The sequence below is a fragment of the Bufo gargarizans genome, chromosome 1, assembly GCF_014858855.1.
Source record: "Bufo gargarizans isolate SCDJY-AF-19 chromosome 1, ASM1485885v1, whole genome shotgun sequence".
Classification (NCBI taxonomy): Eukaryota; Metazoa; Chordata; class Amphibia; order Anura; family Bufonidae; genus Bufo; species Bufo gargarizans.
In genome coordinates this window covers 66,423,910-66,440,237 of record NC_058080.1, presented here as the reverse complement: position 1 = coordinate 66,440,237, position 16,328 = coordinate 66,423,910, and the positions used below count along the sequence as shown (strand labels likewise).

Genomic DNA, 16,328 nt, shown 5'->3' with positions numbered 1-16,328 from the left:
CAGGAAGTAGTATAAGCCGCCCAGTAAAGCATTATGGGGAGGAATTTAAAGGGAAGCAATCAGTCCAACTACATGACAGCTGAGAGAGGCTAACGAGATGAGGAACTGAATACCACAACAAAGAAAACTCAAGGAGGAGGTTCTGAAAGGCCTCTGTCAGAGCTTCTCAGCTGTGTGGTTGTGACACCATGGTGCCTGGGCTAGACTGCGAGGTCCCATGGTGCCTGGGCTAGACTGCGAGGTCCCATGGTGCCTGGGCTAGACTGCGAGGTCCCATGGTGCCTGGGCTAGACTGCGAGGACCCATGGTGCCTGGGCTAGACTGCGAGGTCCCATGGTGCCTGGGCTAGACTGCGAGGTCCCATGGTGCCTGGGCTAGACTGCGAGGGCCCATGGTGCCTGGGCTAGACTGCGAGGGCCCATGGTGCCTGGGCTAGACTGCGAGGGCCCATGGTGCCTGGGCTAGACTGCGAGGGCCCATGGTGCCTGGGCTAGACTGCGAGGGCCCATGGTGCCTGGGCTAGACTGCGAGGGCCCATGGTGCCTGGGCTAGACTGCGAGGGCCCATGGTGCCTGGGCTAGACTGCGAGGGCCCATGGTGCCTGGGCTAGACTGCGAGGGCCCATGGTGCCTGGGCTAGACTGCGAGGGCCCATGGTGCCTGGGCTAGACTGCGAGGGCCCATGGTGCCTGGGCTAGACTGCGAGGGCCCATGGTGCCTGGGCTAGACTGCGAGGGCCCATGGTGCCTGGGCTAGACTGCGAGGGCCCATGGTGCCTGGGCTAGACTGCGAGGGCCCATGACACTCTTCTATACTTCACGCATGCAGCCTTTAATTCAAGGATCTTTGGCTCTCTGGGTGTCAGTGGGTTTCCAATGACGTGTCTTAACTGCTGAGCATGGGGAAAAAGACCCTCTCTCCCAAAATGTGACTTGTGAACAATGAGTAGATAAACCTTGTGATCCAGTAGGAAGTGTATTGGGGCAGAACTGACTGTGCCATACCTTTTTTTTAAATTTATGTTTCTATGCATTTTTCTGTAGACTCAGGTTTGTCTGCATCGGACAGGGAAGCCAGCCTGGAGCTAATAAAATTAGATATCTCCCGGACATTTCCAAATCTGTGTATATTCCAGAAGGTACGACGAGATGCATTTAGCAATGTGAACGAAAATATATTCTGTTTGACTGCATTAAAATCTATTCAGATTCAGTTTATATGATTTGAGATAAAAGAAACCTGAGCAACTTTTCCACCCCAGTGAAAAATCTCCAAAATTCCACACCAGATAAGGGACGGCATGGTGGAGATTTTAGACATTACCTGTGAAGCATGGTTGTAAAGTCACTGAGTCGCCTTGCAGTAATAAGTGTCTACTCTGGAATTGCTCTTCATGCAGGGTACAGTTATACAGTAGGTTTACAGCAGAGAAATAAATGAGCTACCCATGAGTTGAGCCTTTCTGGATTTCTATTGTGTATGTGCATGGTGAATTAGTATGCATTTCTTATGCTATATTCATATTTGCCTGGCTTTATTTTTCAGGGTGGTCCCTATCATGACATGCTGCACAGTATTTTAGGGGCCTACACTTGCTACCGACCTGATGTTGGTTATGTAAGTATCTCATCCACTGCACATCCCAGATTGAACCGAACACTATTTAACAGCTGAGGGTTCCGGGAACGTTTTTGTTGTGTCTTGCCATGCATAATGTTTACTCTGTGGTGGAGGTACATGCTGTTCCGGGGCCGAGTACTAATGATAACATCTTACTCCTCCAGGTACAGGGCATGTCGTTTATCGCTGCTGTGCTGATCCTGAACCTAGATACTGCTGATGCCTTCATTGCGTTTTCAAACCTCTTGAATAAACCTTGTCAGATGGCATTCTTCAGAGTAGACCATGGCCTTGTAAGTATTGGATGTCACAGTCAGTGGTTCCTCTAGGGCTCTGCTCACATTAGGCTTCCACTTGTAATGAATCATAATGCTGTGATGAGTCTGTTTTTCAGTGGGTTCAAATGAACTTTCAGTGGGGTCCCTGGTCCCATAGCAACTTATTTTTTTGGCCTAGAGTACCCCAAACACTGCATATTTTTACCCCATATTAATCTTTTCATATTGGCACTTTCCTTCCCCTGTTCTCAGCATCACTGCATCCTGGCAGGATGTTTACATGCAGAACTTCCTGAGTTCATCAGCTTCTTGCTGGGTTTTCTAACCACACCCAGCATGCTTTGCTCTGTGATGTTTTTCAGGCTTGCTCCACCTGTGAAACTGTTCTTTGCGGTAGTCAGACCCACTACACCTCCCCTCGCCATGGTTAGTTAAACGGAACAAGTCCTGAGAAAAATGATAGAGCAAAGCATGATGGGTATGGTTAGAAAACCAAACAGGAAGGTCTGCATGTTAACATCCAGCCAAAATGCAGTGATGCTAAGAATAGGGGAAGGAAAGTGCTGACATGAAAAACTAGTAAATTGGGCAAAAACTGTGCAGTGTTTTGGGGTACTCTAGGCAAGTTTATAAAACTTTAGTCATGGTACCAGTGAACGCTTTTAATAGGGTTTGTCAGGGTTCCAGTATTTTTATTTCAAGTCTATATGGTTAACAATACCAGCAAGCTTAACAGAAATACAAATGTGAATAGAGCCAATATATTCAGTGGCCTCCAGTACACCATTATACAATTGTGCTATTTGAACATATTATAATGTAAGGTACAGGTTCAGAGTACAGAGTTCTAAGCTGTATATCAACCTGGTTTTATGGCAGTAGTTAAATCATATATAAATGAAGGGCTGTTATCACTATATACAGACTCGAAACATACTGCAAGTTTATACAATCATACAGAGTGTATAGTATTAGTTAGCTTTTGCAGTTAAAGGGATTATTTAGGAATAACTAATGATGATCAATCCTTAGGATAGGTCATAATTATCCCATCAGCGGGGATCCGAGTCCCGGCACCCCTGCCGATCAGCTGTTTCAGGGAGCGCCGCGCTCACTGGAGCTCTGGTGAGCACATCCGGCTCCCAGCAGTTTTCCAAGCACAGCGCCATACATTATATAGTGATTGTGCTTTGGTATTGCAGCTCAACCCCATTGACTTGAATGGCTCTGAGCTGCGCCTCGTCCTTGTGACAGATGGATCACTGAGCGCCCGGCCTCTTCTAACAGCTGATTAGGGACCCCCACCAATCTGATATCGATAACCTATCCAGAGGACAGGTCATGAGTATAAATTCCCGGATAACCCCATAAAAGCAAACAAGTGGCTTGTGAAAGCACTTGGTCGAGCTTCAGCAGAACTGCAACCTCTTCAAACAACTGACCCTGAGGAAAAGTCATCAGTAATGTACTCCCAGAAAAGCCCTTTAAAAAACAGATTGTACATACAGATTAGAGTATTAGAATATAGATTATAGTCAAAGGGGGGAATTTATCATGAGGGGAGTAGTTTATGTCTGTGTTGGAGTACTGTCTGCCACATTTATCAAATGTCTCATGTTACTTGATAAATTTGTCTTATCCTCAGACCTAACACTTTTGTCTAGAGAAGCTACTCCAGTTTTCCTACTCCACCCTCCTCCTGGAGTGAGATTTATCTCAATGATAAATCTGGAGTGAAACTCATTAACACAGCTAACCAACCATACCTACGTTACAAAACTGGAGTGGTGTAAAAATGCAAAAATTTGCAAAATTTTGCACAAGCAAGTGCAAAAAAGTCGCAAAACTTTGCCCAGTTGCCTAAATTTTGCCCAGGCGAGTGCAGAAAGTTGCAAAACTTTTTTTTTTTTTTTTTTTTAAGTCTTTTCTTAGGAATGGGGAAACTTTCACACATTCACACCACCCTGACTGTGACTAAAGACTAGGAGGGTCTGAAAAATCTATGACTATTGTATAATCTCCTGGTTTTTATAAATGTGAAATAAAGACTGCAGCAAAAACCTGCACCTGTGACAGCATCTAGTCCATCCACTAGCTGAGCTGATAAGCGGGTTGCCTTACTACATGTAATACATAGTCAGACTCAGTCTGCCAGAGATGCTCTTTGTGGGGGCTCTCTTCTCTGACTCCCCCTAATACATCTATACTCCCTACCTGGGCAGAGTAATTTTCCACAACCCCTATAATAAAAATGAAAGCATGGAAATACCCTTTTAAATATTAGCAGTACAAACTGATTTTGTGTTCTGGGCCTCCTCCTCCTCCTCCTCTTCCTCCTATCATTGCTAGTGAGTGTAAAACGGTAAGATTGGGCTCATTTGCAAGATTGTAAATTGTTGCCTGTTCGTAATGTGTTCTTTCTCTGCACTCTCCTTCTTCCTAGATGTTAACTTACTTTGCATCATTTGAAGTATTTTTTGAAGAAAATTTGCCGAGATTATTTGCCCATTTCAAGAAAAATAATCTGACCCCAGATATCTACCTAATAGACTGGTAAGAGTGATGCATGATTGTATGCCACCTTGTGCTGTGCCTTAGGATTCATGGGTCCCCAGCGAAGAGAAGTTGGAAGGTTGTCTCATGGCATCATAGCTTAGCACTTTCTTTTAGGATCAAGAAAGGAGAGCAATTCTAATTTTGGTCCTGAGATGTCCACAAATTACATAGACCACTAGATAAGGCTTCCCACACTAAAATAAGCTGTTTCCTGAGGGTGCTTAGAGCCGAACCCATGGAGATAAGCAGATAGTTGCAGTATGAAAGAGGTTGTCTCTGCTGGGGCAATGCCTATAACCTTTCTGGGCCATCCTAATACTTTAAATGTCTTGGCAGTCTGCATTTAGCCTTGTAGAGTTTGCAGCTGCAAACAGACCATGCAGGTTGCAGAGAAAGCTAGGCTCCCCATGGTGACGGTTTTTGTACTGTCCCAGCCTTCCTTATTGTTATAAACATGATGTTCAATGGGTGGTGTGTATACAGATCAGGACACGGCCATGCTGCTCATCCGATTACTGGTAAATTGCACGAGCTGCTGGGTCTTAGCAGACTCAAATCAGCTGTGCATTGCATGTCAGGAGGCTGTATTCGTCCCTTAACCAGTCTTGAACTGGTTAATGGTGACCAGACTGATTCTTGTTTTCATTGTTAATCTTGACTTGTGTGTTTAATAATGTTTGGTGGTTTTGAAACAGACAACTTTTGCACTGTTTTTACACTTTGCTTGTACCCTTCTGCCATCTGCTGGCCAGAATGAATACTGCAATTACCGTGGGCTAATGTGTCAGATCAGTGCAGAAGGCATTGCTTTTCATAAGATTTGACTTCATCCAGCACTAGTAATGATATTTACATGGGACTGTACTGTCATGTGAATGGCATTTGTGTGTTTCCCCTCAGGATTTTTACCCTGTACAGTAAGTCTCTACCACTGGATTTGGCGTGCCGGGTTTGGGATGTTTTCTGCCGTGACGGGGAGGAGTTTCTTTTCAGAACTGCCTTGGGAATACTAAGACTTTTTGAAGACATTTTAACTAGAATGGACTTCATTCACATTGCCCAGTTTCTGACCAAGCTCCCGGAGGACTTAACCGCTGACGACTTATTTGCCTCTATCGCCGCAATTCAGATGCAGAGCCGGAACAAGAAGTGGGCTCAGGTATGAGGGTGACCTACCATTTGCCTTTTGGTATTGCAGTATTTTTAGTGCCAGCCTAAATAATTGGTGCCATAGCTACACCCCCAGTGTCAGGTCATAGACGCAGTCTAATAAAATGTTGAGCACCCTAGACGCCACCTCCTGTTGACTGCTGTTAAAATACTTTGTAGTTTTGACATAAATTTTTTTAAATACAAAAATTCTCAGATTGAAATTTCTTCCATGCTTTGAACAGGTTGTTCATGTAACACCCTTCCTTGTGGCCGCTACCGCCATATAACACTGCCATATATGCATGTCTAAACTTAGACATGCATAGTCCTCTGAAGCGCTGGCGGGTCTGCTGTCAATTGGCGCGGATTATGTTACGGAATTTATAGCAGTAATGTTGAGGGTTTGCTGCAGATTTCACTCACTCTCTGCATTTAAAAGCTTGAAATCTGCAACATAAATTGACATCCACACCGCAGAAATTTTCCGCAATGTATGGATGAGATTTTATATATTTTTTTTAATATGTCATCCTCTTTGCAGCTACTGTGGATTTTCAGAATGCAACTCCACTGCAGAAAACCTGCTTTATATAGACTACGTGCGATCGGACCTTTTAAAGAGTTTGTGTCATTTCATACATGTTTGATAGGTGCGGCACCTACCTCTAATACGGAACCCGCAAAGAGACGGAGAGCGGACTGTGCATGTGCGGCCGACCTCCATTCATTTCTATGGGAGCGCTGAAAATGGCCGAGCGGAGCTTTCTCCTATTTTTGGGACGTTCCATGGAAATTAATGGGAATTGCTCCACGCAAGCAAAGCTACCGCTCCATTCAATTCTGTGGGACTGACAGAAATGGCAGAGTCCGTGCTCTGCTATTTTCTGCACTCCCATAAAAATGAATGGAGTGCAGCCACGCGTGTGCGGTTTGCTCTCCTTCTCTTTGCGGGCTCCGTTTTAGAGATAGGTCCCACCTCTTGGATTCTCACCTGTCAGACATCGGCTAGTATATGCCCCCAATGTATGAGATGACACAACCTCTTTTAATAGGCCAGTTCCTGTGAGGGGTTCCAAACACTACAACATATTGCAGGTCCCTCCTGACTTGCTGAAACGATTGACACCAGATGTGTTTGCTATATTTCAGGTCCTGTCCGCTTTACAGAAAGATACTCGTGACACGGAGAACAGGAGCCCCGCTCTGAAACGCTGAATATCAACTCAGGATGGAACTTAAAGGATTTTGTTTTCAACCAAGAGAGAACATAATTCTACTTCAGGACTTTGTGTAACACTGGAATTGGCCTTAAGACATTTAAGTCAGTACTTGGCAAATATTGCCTTGAATCTGTGAGGCCAGGCCTCAGCCTGTGCAGTAGTGCAATAGTGTTTTTTTATTTTTTATTTTTTCCATTGCAGAGAACAACACGCACTTCTTGAAGTGAAAGTCCAAGTTATATGACGACATTCTGAGTTTCTGCAGTCACCACTAGAGGGAGTTTAGCAGTTTCCTGCATACTGTTCATGCATTGAATTCAATAGTGAATCTGTATGCAGTAAGCTCTTAAGCTCCCCCTAATGGTGACTGCAGAATTGTATCAACGTAACACTGTCTATGCAGGGGATGAGGAGCTGTGTAACAGAAAACGGTTCCAACCATTATAAAGATATTAAGAAACTAATCGGGACCTAGTTGGCGTACAAAAAGGGGGGGAATTTCACTTTATGCATTTTTCACAAGGACCATGGTTTCTAGTTGTCACAATGGCAGCTGATAAATTCTGCTGCAGGAAATTGGTAGTGTTCACACCATAAACTTGGTTAAAGTAAAAAAAAAAAAGACCAAAGATGTTTGTGAAATACAGCTGTAGAAGACCATAGTCTAGAATTACCTACATTCTTTGGTTCTCCAACAGTTTTAAAACTACAACTCCCAACATGCCCTGGTATGTTGTATCCAGAGGGAGGCAGGCTTCAGGGTTTTCAGGTACCATTGATGCCTCTGTGTTTCACTCCCTGCAGAGTGTGGGATGGATGGCTGGCCGGGCAGGGACTTTCGGAGTTTACTTTTAGAAAATCTGATTAATAAGGCAGAGATTGTGAGCGACATAATGTGTGCTGCCTCCCCTTCTCATCCCTCTGCTGAGCATCATGGTGTGACTGCTGGCAGGCTTATTTTACTTCTCTATGGCAAACCAGTTGAACTGCTGAGTTATATGAGACAGCCTGGATGCTAGGAATACACTATATATAATAGACTCCACTCAAGGTTGCTATTGGGCCTTTAGCTAAGGGTGGCTTTAGTATTTATGGTTAAAGGGAACCTGTCACCGGGATTTTGGCCATAGAGCTGGGGACATGGGCTGCTAGATGGCCGCTAGCACATCCGCAATATCCAGTCCCCATAGCTCTGTGTGTTGTTTTTATTGTGTTAAAAAAAACGTTTTGATCCATATGCAAATGAACCTGATATGAGTCCTGTAGCCGGAGATGAGTCAAGCGGAAAGGAGCCCAGCACCGCCCCACGTCCTCCGAATCTCCTCCTTGCTGGCTGACGTCACAGAGCTGGAGCGCCAAAATCTCGCGATGCGCGAGCTAGCGCATGCATAGTTCGTTCCCTATGCTGATGCCAGCACAGGGAATGAACATGATGCCGACACTGCGCTTGCGCTAGCTCGCGCATCGCGAGATTTCGACGCTCCAGCTCTGTGACGTCAGCCAGCAAGGAGGAGATTCAGAGGATGCGGGGCGGTGCTGGGCTCCTTTCCGCTGGACTCATCTCCGGATACAGGACACATATTAAGGTCATTTGCATATGGATCAAAACGTTTTTTTAACACAATAAAAGCACAGAGAGCTATGGGGACTGGGTATTGCAGATGTGCTAGTGGCCATCTAGCAGCCCATGTCCCCAGCTCTATGGCCAAAATCCCGGTGACAGGTTCCCTTTAAAGATTAAAATGATCTTGACCTCCTTGTGAAGTCTATTATTCCAGACTACTACCGGAAAGGACTATAAAGAGAGATCCAACTGCTTTGACGCTGCTCTGAAATTTCGGTTACTTTTTGCAGCTGCAGTAATCAGATTTTTTTTACAAGTATCTCTTGATTGAAAAGAATGGTGAATATGAGATTTAGATATTTTTAAAAGGAAAGCCATCTAAAATACTGTTCTGAGAACCCGGAAAGACTCTTCAACCCAATGATGTAATTGTTGGAGATTCCTAGTGACAAAAGTCCGAGAAGCAGCAAATAGGTTTAGGTGAACAAGGGCTCGGCTACTTCCAGCAGTACACATGCTCGACCATTACTCCATTTAAACCGGGGACGTGGGGCCCGCTGTTCCTTTGATTGGTGTTGACACAGCGGTTAGACCCCACCAATCAGAAACTTATGATAGGTGATAAGTTGTCATTCTAGGACAACCCCCTTCATTTTAGAAAGTGATGGGGATCCAAGCTCATGAACCCTATGAATATCTCCCCCATCATGTTGGACTACTTGGGCGACATTCCATAGAATTGTATTACGTGACTTGTCCCTGCAGGTATGAACTATCTGCATATAATTATATCTGACCCGATCCAAAAGTGGCCAAATCATGGAAACCTGTTAGATGCATATGGTACAAAATCCATCACGGCTCATCTGATGCTTTGGAGAAATTATAATGTTGTATGTCTACTGATTCTAACGTGTAAACCCTAAACATGTATTTATAATAACGGTACTTTTATTGTGCACTTACCAAAGATGTACATTTGTGTAAATGTCATTGGCACTGGTATGGATGGCACTACTGCACAGCTGAAAATCACTTAGGTTTTTCTAGCCATTGAGACACCAAACTGTGTTTTTTTTTTTTTTGTTGTTTTTTTTTCCCTCCGTTTATGATTTTGTGTTTTATGTATTTTTGATTTTGCTGTTACGGCGTGTTCACACAGCACAATGTTCATGTGGATTTCAAAGTGCATTCCACTCCAAAATTCACATGGCATTGTTTTGAATGGGATTTACACAATGCCATTCATACGGGCACTGAATTTATTCTTTCTGTGCGGATTTGAAATCCTCTCTTAGAGAAGTTAAAACCACAGAGGGTTACCATACTTAGAATAGCCCCATTAATGGGACTTATCCGCACAGGGATCCACAGCACATCAGAAATGTGGGGCTCGGCTGTCAATGTTCTGCAATGTACAGAGAAATTCACCACCTGACTATGTACACCCCATCTCACAGCTGAACACCCCAGAACGCTGGGAGCACCAGCTTAATAGATAAGGGAGAAAACTGGCACTGATGGGCATAATGAAGTAAGATGGGCACAGCCTGTGTATAGATGGGTCTGCTGGTAAGGGTACATGCGGATCTGGAAGGCTGTTCCGACAGAGAACAGCCTACCGGATTTCCATGGATCTGGTATTGCCAGATTCTACATTCACCTCCAGATCTCTCTTTGGGGCTCATGCACACAGCTGTTGCCTGGCCATGCCCGTATTGTGGCCCGCAATATACGGGCACCAGCCGTGTGCACACCGTATCACGGATGAAGACCCTTTCACTTGAATGGGCCCGCATTCAGGAAGGAACGGAGGCACAGAAGCACTACGGAGTGCTTCCGTGGGGTTTTTCTCTGTGCTTCCGCATCGCAGACCCATCCAATGCACAGAACAGCTGGCATACATTCGTGGGCATGAGCCCTTATACTGCGGTCCAGCGGTGATCCAGCCGCTTTCCGGATCTCAACAAGACAAAAACCACTGCAGCCCCCATTTGTGCCGGACCAGGCATGTCACAGATGTGAACGTACCCTAAATTGGATCCTCCAGGGCCTAGTCTAGGCAGTCCACCATTATTGTCTTTGTCTTGACACTGTGGGATTGTAAACTGGCTATACTGGAAATGTGATAAATGGGGCATTATGTGAATCCTGCAGAGTTTTCCCACTGTGACTGACCCTCTTTAAGTGCCTCATGTGATAGTGATGTTACTTAGAAAAGGGATTCTTGTCTTGCTCACGGATTCCCCCCCCCCCCTCCCCCTCCCAAAAAAAAAAAAACAGCACCAGGTCAGTCTATGGGTTTGTGTGTGGAGCTCAGCCCCATTCACTTCAATAGAGTTAAGCTGCAATGCCAGATACAACCTATGGATAGTTGTGGTGCTGTTTCTAATCAAATCGGCACTCTATTGAAATACACTGTAAGAGCCATAGAAGATGTGGGTGAAGAGCTTCAGCTGAGAAGGACCATTCACCGAAGCTGCAGAATTTTCCAGTGATATTAGATGTTTAGTGTATGTCAGATTAAGATTTACAGTAAGCAGATCTGTTCCTGGATGTCATGGAGAGAGGACTCCATTGAAATGACTGGGGAAGATTTATCAAAACTGGTGTAAAGGAAGACTGCCTTAGTTGCTCATAGCAACCAATCAGCTTCCACCTTTCATTTTTCAGAGCTCCTTTCGAAAATGAAAGGTGGAATCCGATTGGTTGCTATTGCTAACTAAGCCAGTCTTCCTTTCCACTAGTTTTGATAAATCTTCCCCTGTGACTCCAGATCCTTTTATTGCCTTAGGCACACCCCCAGTCCACGTGGAAAGCCCCTTTTAAAGGGGTTTTGCCATCACAGACAATGGGGGCATATCGCTACCACCTCTGGGACCCGCACCTACACGGAGAACAGAGCAGGGAAAGTAGTGGAGGGCGCACACTGCGCATGCGCAGCTGTCCTCCATTCATTTTTATGGTGCCGCTGAGAATAGCAGAGCGCTGGCTCGGCTATTTCTGTCGGACCCATAGAAATGAATAGGAGCGGGGGCTGTGCATGCGCGGTGTGCTCCCATTCGCTTGTATGGGAGCAGCATTTCTCCACGCTCCGTTCTGGTTGTAGGTGCGGGTCCCAGCATATCCTAACAATATGCCCCCATTGTCTGTGATGGGAATACCCCTTTAAGTCATCGGTGTGGTTTTTGCCGTGAGCGGCTTCCTCAGCATGGAAATCCGGCCTAAAACGTAAATAAGCACTTTATTTTATTTTATTTTTTATTTGGTGGTAGATTCTTGAATGTGACACAATCGGCCTATTTAGCAGAGTTCACAGTATATGTTGCCGGGTAATTACTTGGCTAAAGGCCAGTTTTGAGTGTATTCAGTCCGGGAAACACGCTCTGTGTGTGCGCTGTATTTCCTGGGCTGAACACTGCTCCTGTGACTTTACAGAATTACAATGCTGTGGGTTCCTTCCTGATCTCGACTGTACTGAACTGTACTCTCATAAAGCCGTCAGTGCAATTCAGTTCAGCGGCGGTCAGACTGGAATTCACAGCATTATAAATAATTATAAGGGCTCATGCACACAAAGACGTGTTCGGCCCATGCCCGTATTGCCACCTGCAGACAGAGGGTCCGCAATATACGGGCACCAGCCAAGTGTGCTTGAATGGGTCTGCAAAATACGGGGCGGTGTGGCGCGGAAGCCTATGGAAGCGCCTATGGAGTGCTTTTGTGGGATTTCAGCCCGTGCTTCCACACCGCAAAAAAAGAAAACATGTTCTAGTTTTTTTGCGGTGCGGACTGAATCGGCGGTCCCGCGGCCATGGGCCACACACGTCCTTGTGCATGAGCCCTAATGCTGTGAGGTGGTGTCACAGGCGAAGTATTCACACATGGAGCGTGTCTCCTGGACTGAATATGCTCATCTGAAGCTAACCAAAATGTGAGAACTAAGGAGTATGCGATCAAATTGAGATGAATTTTAAGGGATTCTCCATTTTTCTATTCCATTTTTTGAACCCCATTGTTCTTGCCTAGTCGAGATGATTCTGAAATGATAATTTATAGTGAAGGATCTGTCGGGCAGCGGTGGTGTCTGTCACATGCAGATAGAACAGTTCTGGTATTCTGTTCCTATTCCTTAGCGCTAATGCAGGCATGTCCAAACTGCGGCCCTCCAGCTGTTGCAAAACTACAACTCCCAGCATGCCCTAATAGTTGTAAGCTATCCAGGCATGCTGGGAGTTGTAGTTTTGGAACAGCTGGAGGGCCGCAGTTTGGACATGCCTGCGCTAATGCAATGTGGACGCAGCCTGAAAGGAGAAGATAATCCCCATGAAATCCAGTCTTTGTATCATTAAAAGGGTTGTACAAAATTAGAAAAAAAGGACAACTGTCGTCCAGGGTTCAGCAACCTTCGGCACTCCAGCTGTTGTGAAACTACAACTCCCAGCATGCTCTATTCACTTCTATGGGTGTTCTGAGAACAGCCAAGCAAGTGTGCATGCTGGGATTTGTAGTTTCACCCCAATTGGGTGGGGTTCTGACATCCGGGAGCCCTGCTGATCAGCTGTTTGCTGTGAGCGTCACAGCCTTGTTTCTGCTTTTCCTAGGCCAGTGACTGTCACGTTCATCGATCACGTGGCCTAGGCGCAGCTCAGCCGCATTCAAGTGAATTGGGCTCAGCACAGCCATTATACAATGTACCGCGCTGTGCTTGGTAAGCTGCGATAAGGCTGCGGCGCTCACAGAAGCATAGCTGCCTTCTCAAACAGCTGATCGGCGGGGGTCCCGGGTGTCAGACCCCCACAGAAACAGATACTGATGACCTGATAGATCATCAGTATAAAAATTCTTGGAAAACCCTTTTAATATTCTGCGATTTGTCCTAGAAATGACAGCTTACTGTTGTCCTTGTCAATGTTGCTTGTCACTACACAGTCTGACATTGGGAGCGCCGTTTGGACACTGTCAGACTTTGTATAGGAACACCCCTTATTGACAAAGGGGAATAGTAACAGTAAGTTTTCTATTTATGTATTTCCAATAGGCGTAACAGAAGGACGACACAATGGCGATCGCAATGAAAAGGTGCGCCTGCATAGACAAGTCAGGAGAGCCAACAGGCTCTGGCCCGCGTTCAGACGACCATTCCAGACATGCATAATAGGCAGGTGTTGTTTTCCATAATGGGGGTCTTCTTTAGTGCTGGTGGTCCACAGGGTGGCGTGGAGGATCCATGCAGGTCATCCAAATCATCCCCTGGACCAATTTCCTTTTATCAATGATTTCCGGGTCCAAAGTAGATGGTCTGTGCACTCGGAGGTGCCCGTCATACATAGTGTAGTAAAGAGCGCGAGCACCAGAACAGCGATGTGTAGTCGGACAAATACTTTCACATCTCCACTGCTATGATGAGGATCTTCAATCCTTATTTCTGAAGCTGCTGCCACATGAGATTTGCTCACATCTTCTGTATAAAACACACGGTTACACCTCTGTCCGTCTGTGAATTATTTAATGTATATTCTCGAATGTTCCATGATCACTTTCTCCCCATTTACCCTTCCCCCCCCCCCCCCAAACCCCATGCGGGTTGTACTGTCATAACTTTTTGCTGTATTTCATCAGACCCTGTTCACCCGTAGTCTTTCGACTGCAGAATTTGGTGCAGATTCCGCCCGCAAAGTTGCCAGAGGCTGCTCAGAGTCCGCCCCCTCCATTTGTATATTTTTTTATGGGGGGGGGGGGGGGCTGCACTGCTGTTCATGCAATTTATTGCTGCAGCTGCACCAGGAACACACATGTTCGTTCTTGGTGGGGTCATAAAGGGCGGCCTCCCCTTGAAGACAATAGGAGGAGGAATCCATGTGACTGCTCGATGGCTTTTGGTGTGTCAAAAGATACCATGTGAACGGGGCCTTAAGAATGCTTTCGATGACTTTTTATTTTGTGTGTATATATGTTGTTGTTTGTTTTTTTGTGTATGTCAGAAAATAAGTAATATTAGCAATGCAATATTCCATTTTGCACAATGTTTGGGGGTGGGGATTAGAGGGTCTCTCCCAGAGAAAAGTGTCCTTGCTGGTGCCACTTTATCTGTGAGGTCCACGAGACCCGGCGTATAGTTGCCCGCTGCACAAAGCCTCTCTGGTTAGTAGTATTATACCAAACTGTTATTGAATAACGGACAGGGAATGTGGGCATCCCAACTAATTCAGGGATCACAAAAACACCACTTGTATATAAACTGTAATACTGGAAAGGTGTGAACTATGACGCTCTTGCGGCTTTAACCCATGCTGGTGGTTGTAGATTTGTACATATTAGCGTTTTTTTTCTTCCTTTTAAATATGGTCATCAATATCAGATCATCAGGGGACCGACTCCCGGGACCCCTGCCAATCAGTTGTTTCATGCGATCACTGCTTCCTCTTCAAAATGAGCCATTCTCCGTTCCCTTCGCAGCGGCGCAGTGTAATTACAATCGCTCTGTCCCATTCAAGTGGACCACAGCACAGCCGCATTCAGATTAATGGAGCGGTGTTTCCTGCACAGGCACTTGGCAAGGGTCAATAATGTGCAGAAGAATGGTCCCTCAGTTCTTCAGATCAATGGAGGTTCCACTATTGATCGTGTTATGGCATTACCAAACCTTTAACGTTCTCATCGGCTACGGTATGAGAGGATGAGAATTTTATTCTACTGCACTTCAGCACTGCTTGTAGAAGCCTAAATCCCGAGAACTCAAAAAAGATGGACAGACGGAGTCTATGAATCATCTTCTGTGGAGCCCATTCTACATGTTCTTGGTTTTAGAAGCTGAACTGGTAATGGCAGTCTTACAGTGCCTGAAGGGGTTGTCCCAAGCCTGAATGATGTTTAAGGTTTGCAACATGACAACTGCTACAGCATGGTTGGACCCTTTTACAATCCAGCATCTGAGACCTTTTAAAGGGCTAAGAAGAATATTATACTGGGGCTTATATTTCATTTTACAGGGAAGGTATCCTGAAAGAGCCACTGTGGAGAGCGACTGTATGCTCTCACTGCATCCAGCTGAAAAGGACATGAGGGAGGAGCATTCAGCTGACTTAAGGGCTGTCCTAACGATGCTCCTCCCTCATGTCCTGTTCAGCTTGATGCTGACAAATTATACGGCCTCCCAGGATTCTTGAAATTAGGAAGCAAAACTGTGTTTGGAAATGATCTGATGAAAGAATAGACTGGCCGGATCCAAAGTTCTGGTTTATATTTATACAATGTTCTAAATGTACAGGAAATGTTATGGTGAATCATATGCAGAGCAAAAAATGAACAGGCCGGCCTCTCCTGTGCAGTTGTATGAGAGTGATAAACCAATGCAATGTGTGTATCCTGTACAGATTGCTGTGTAGAAGGAATTCATGGGGGGCGGTGGTGTAATAATACTTCTGGACTTTTTTTGCAGTGTAAATATGGGTTTTAGTAAATAAATTTATGTAAAATAAATCTGACCTTGTGTCCTTATGATATCAACTTGAGTACGTTTTAGAAGAATGAGCCAAAAGTGACGATGCTGTTTTGTGACTGGCCTATAGGTTACAGCCTCCATATAGAGATGTGGGGTTGTCTTCTGAAGTGCGTATTGAGCGTGGATCTTCCGGTAATGCAGCGCCATGTTTACCTTTGTGTTTTAATCCAAAGGGGTTTTCCGTCTTAGAAAGTGGGATATTTCTAGAACATGCCATCACTTTATGATTGGTGGTTGGTCTGACCTCTGAGACCCAGACCAATCCTGAGAATGAAGGGGCCGCAGTGCTTTAGGCTACATTCACACAGAATCACACGACAGCGAAAGGTGGCCTTGTGACCGGCATTTTTGTAAAGGTCCTCACACGACCGTTTTCAGAACCATTACAGTCTATGGGAATATTCACATGGCCGTTTTTTTTTTTTTTTTGTTTTA

The 16,328-nt window shown here is 45.3% G+C and overlaps 1 protein-coding gene across 5 annotated transcripts in view; it reads left to right on the top strand.

The window, feature by feature from the left end:
* Window positions 1–7,962, top strand: part of TBC1D14 (TBC1 domain family member 14) — a 94,417-nt gene extending 86,455 nt beyond the window's left edge. For all 5 annotated transcript variants that reach the window (XM_044296067.1, XM_044296076.1, XM_044296082.1 and 2 more), the window contains 6 exons: window positions 1,043–1,137; window positions 1,545–1,616; window positions 1,784–1,912; window positions 4,341–4,450; window positions 5,354–5,612; window positions 6,755–7,962. In XM_044296067.1, the coding sequence (XP_044152002.1) occupies window positions 1,043–1,137; window positions 1,545–1,616; window positions 1,784–1,912; window positions 4,341–4,450; window positions 5,354–5,612; window positions 6,755–6,820 (731 nt within the window). In that variant the 3' untranslated portion in view covers window positions 6,821–7,962. The remainder of the gene's footprint in view (window positions 1–1,042; window positions 1,138–1,544; window positions 1,617–1,783; window positions 1,913–4,340; window positions 4,451–5,353; window positions 5,613–6,754) is intronic.
* Window positions 7,963–16,328: the final 8,366 nt, after the last annotated feature.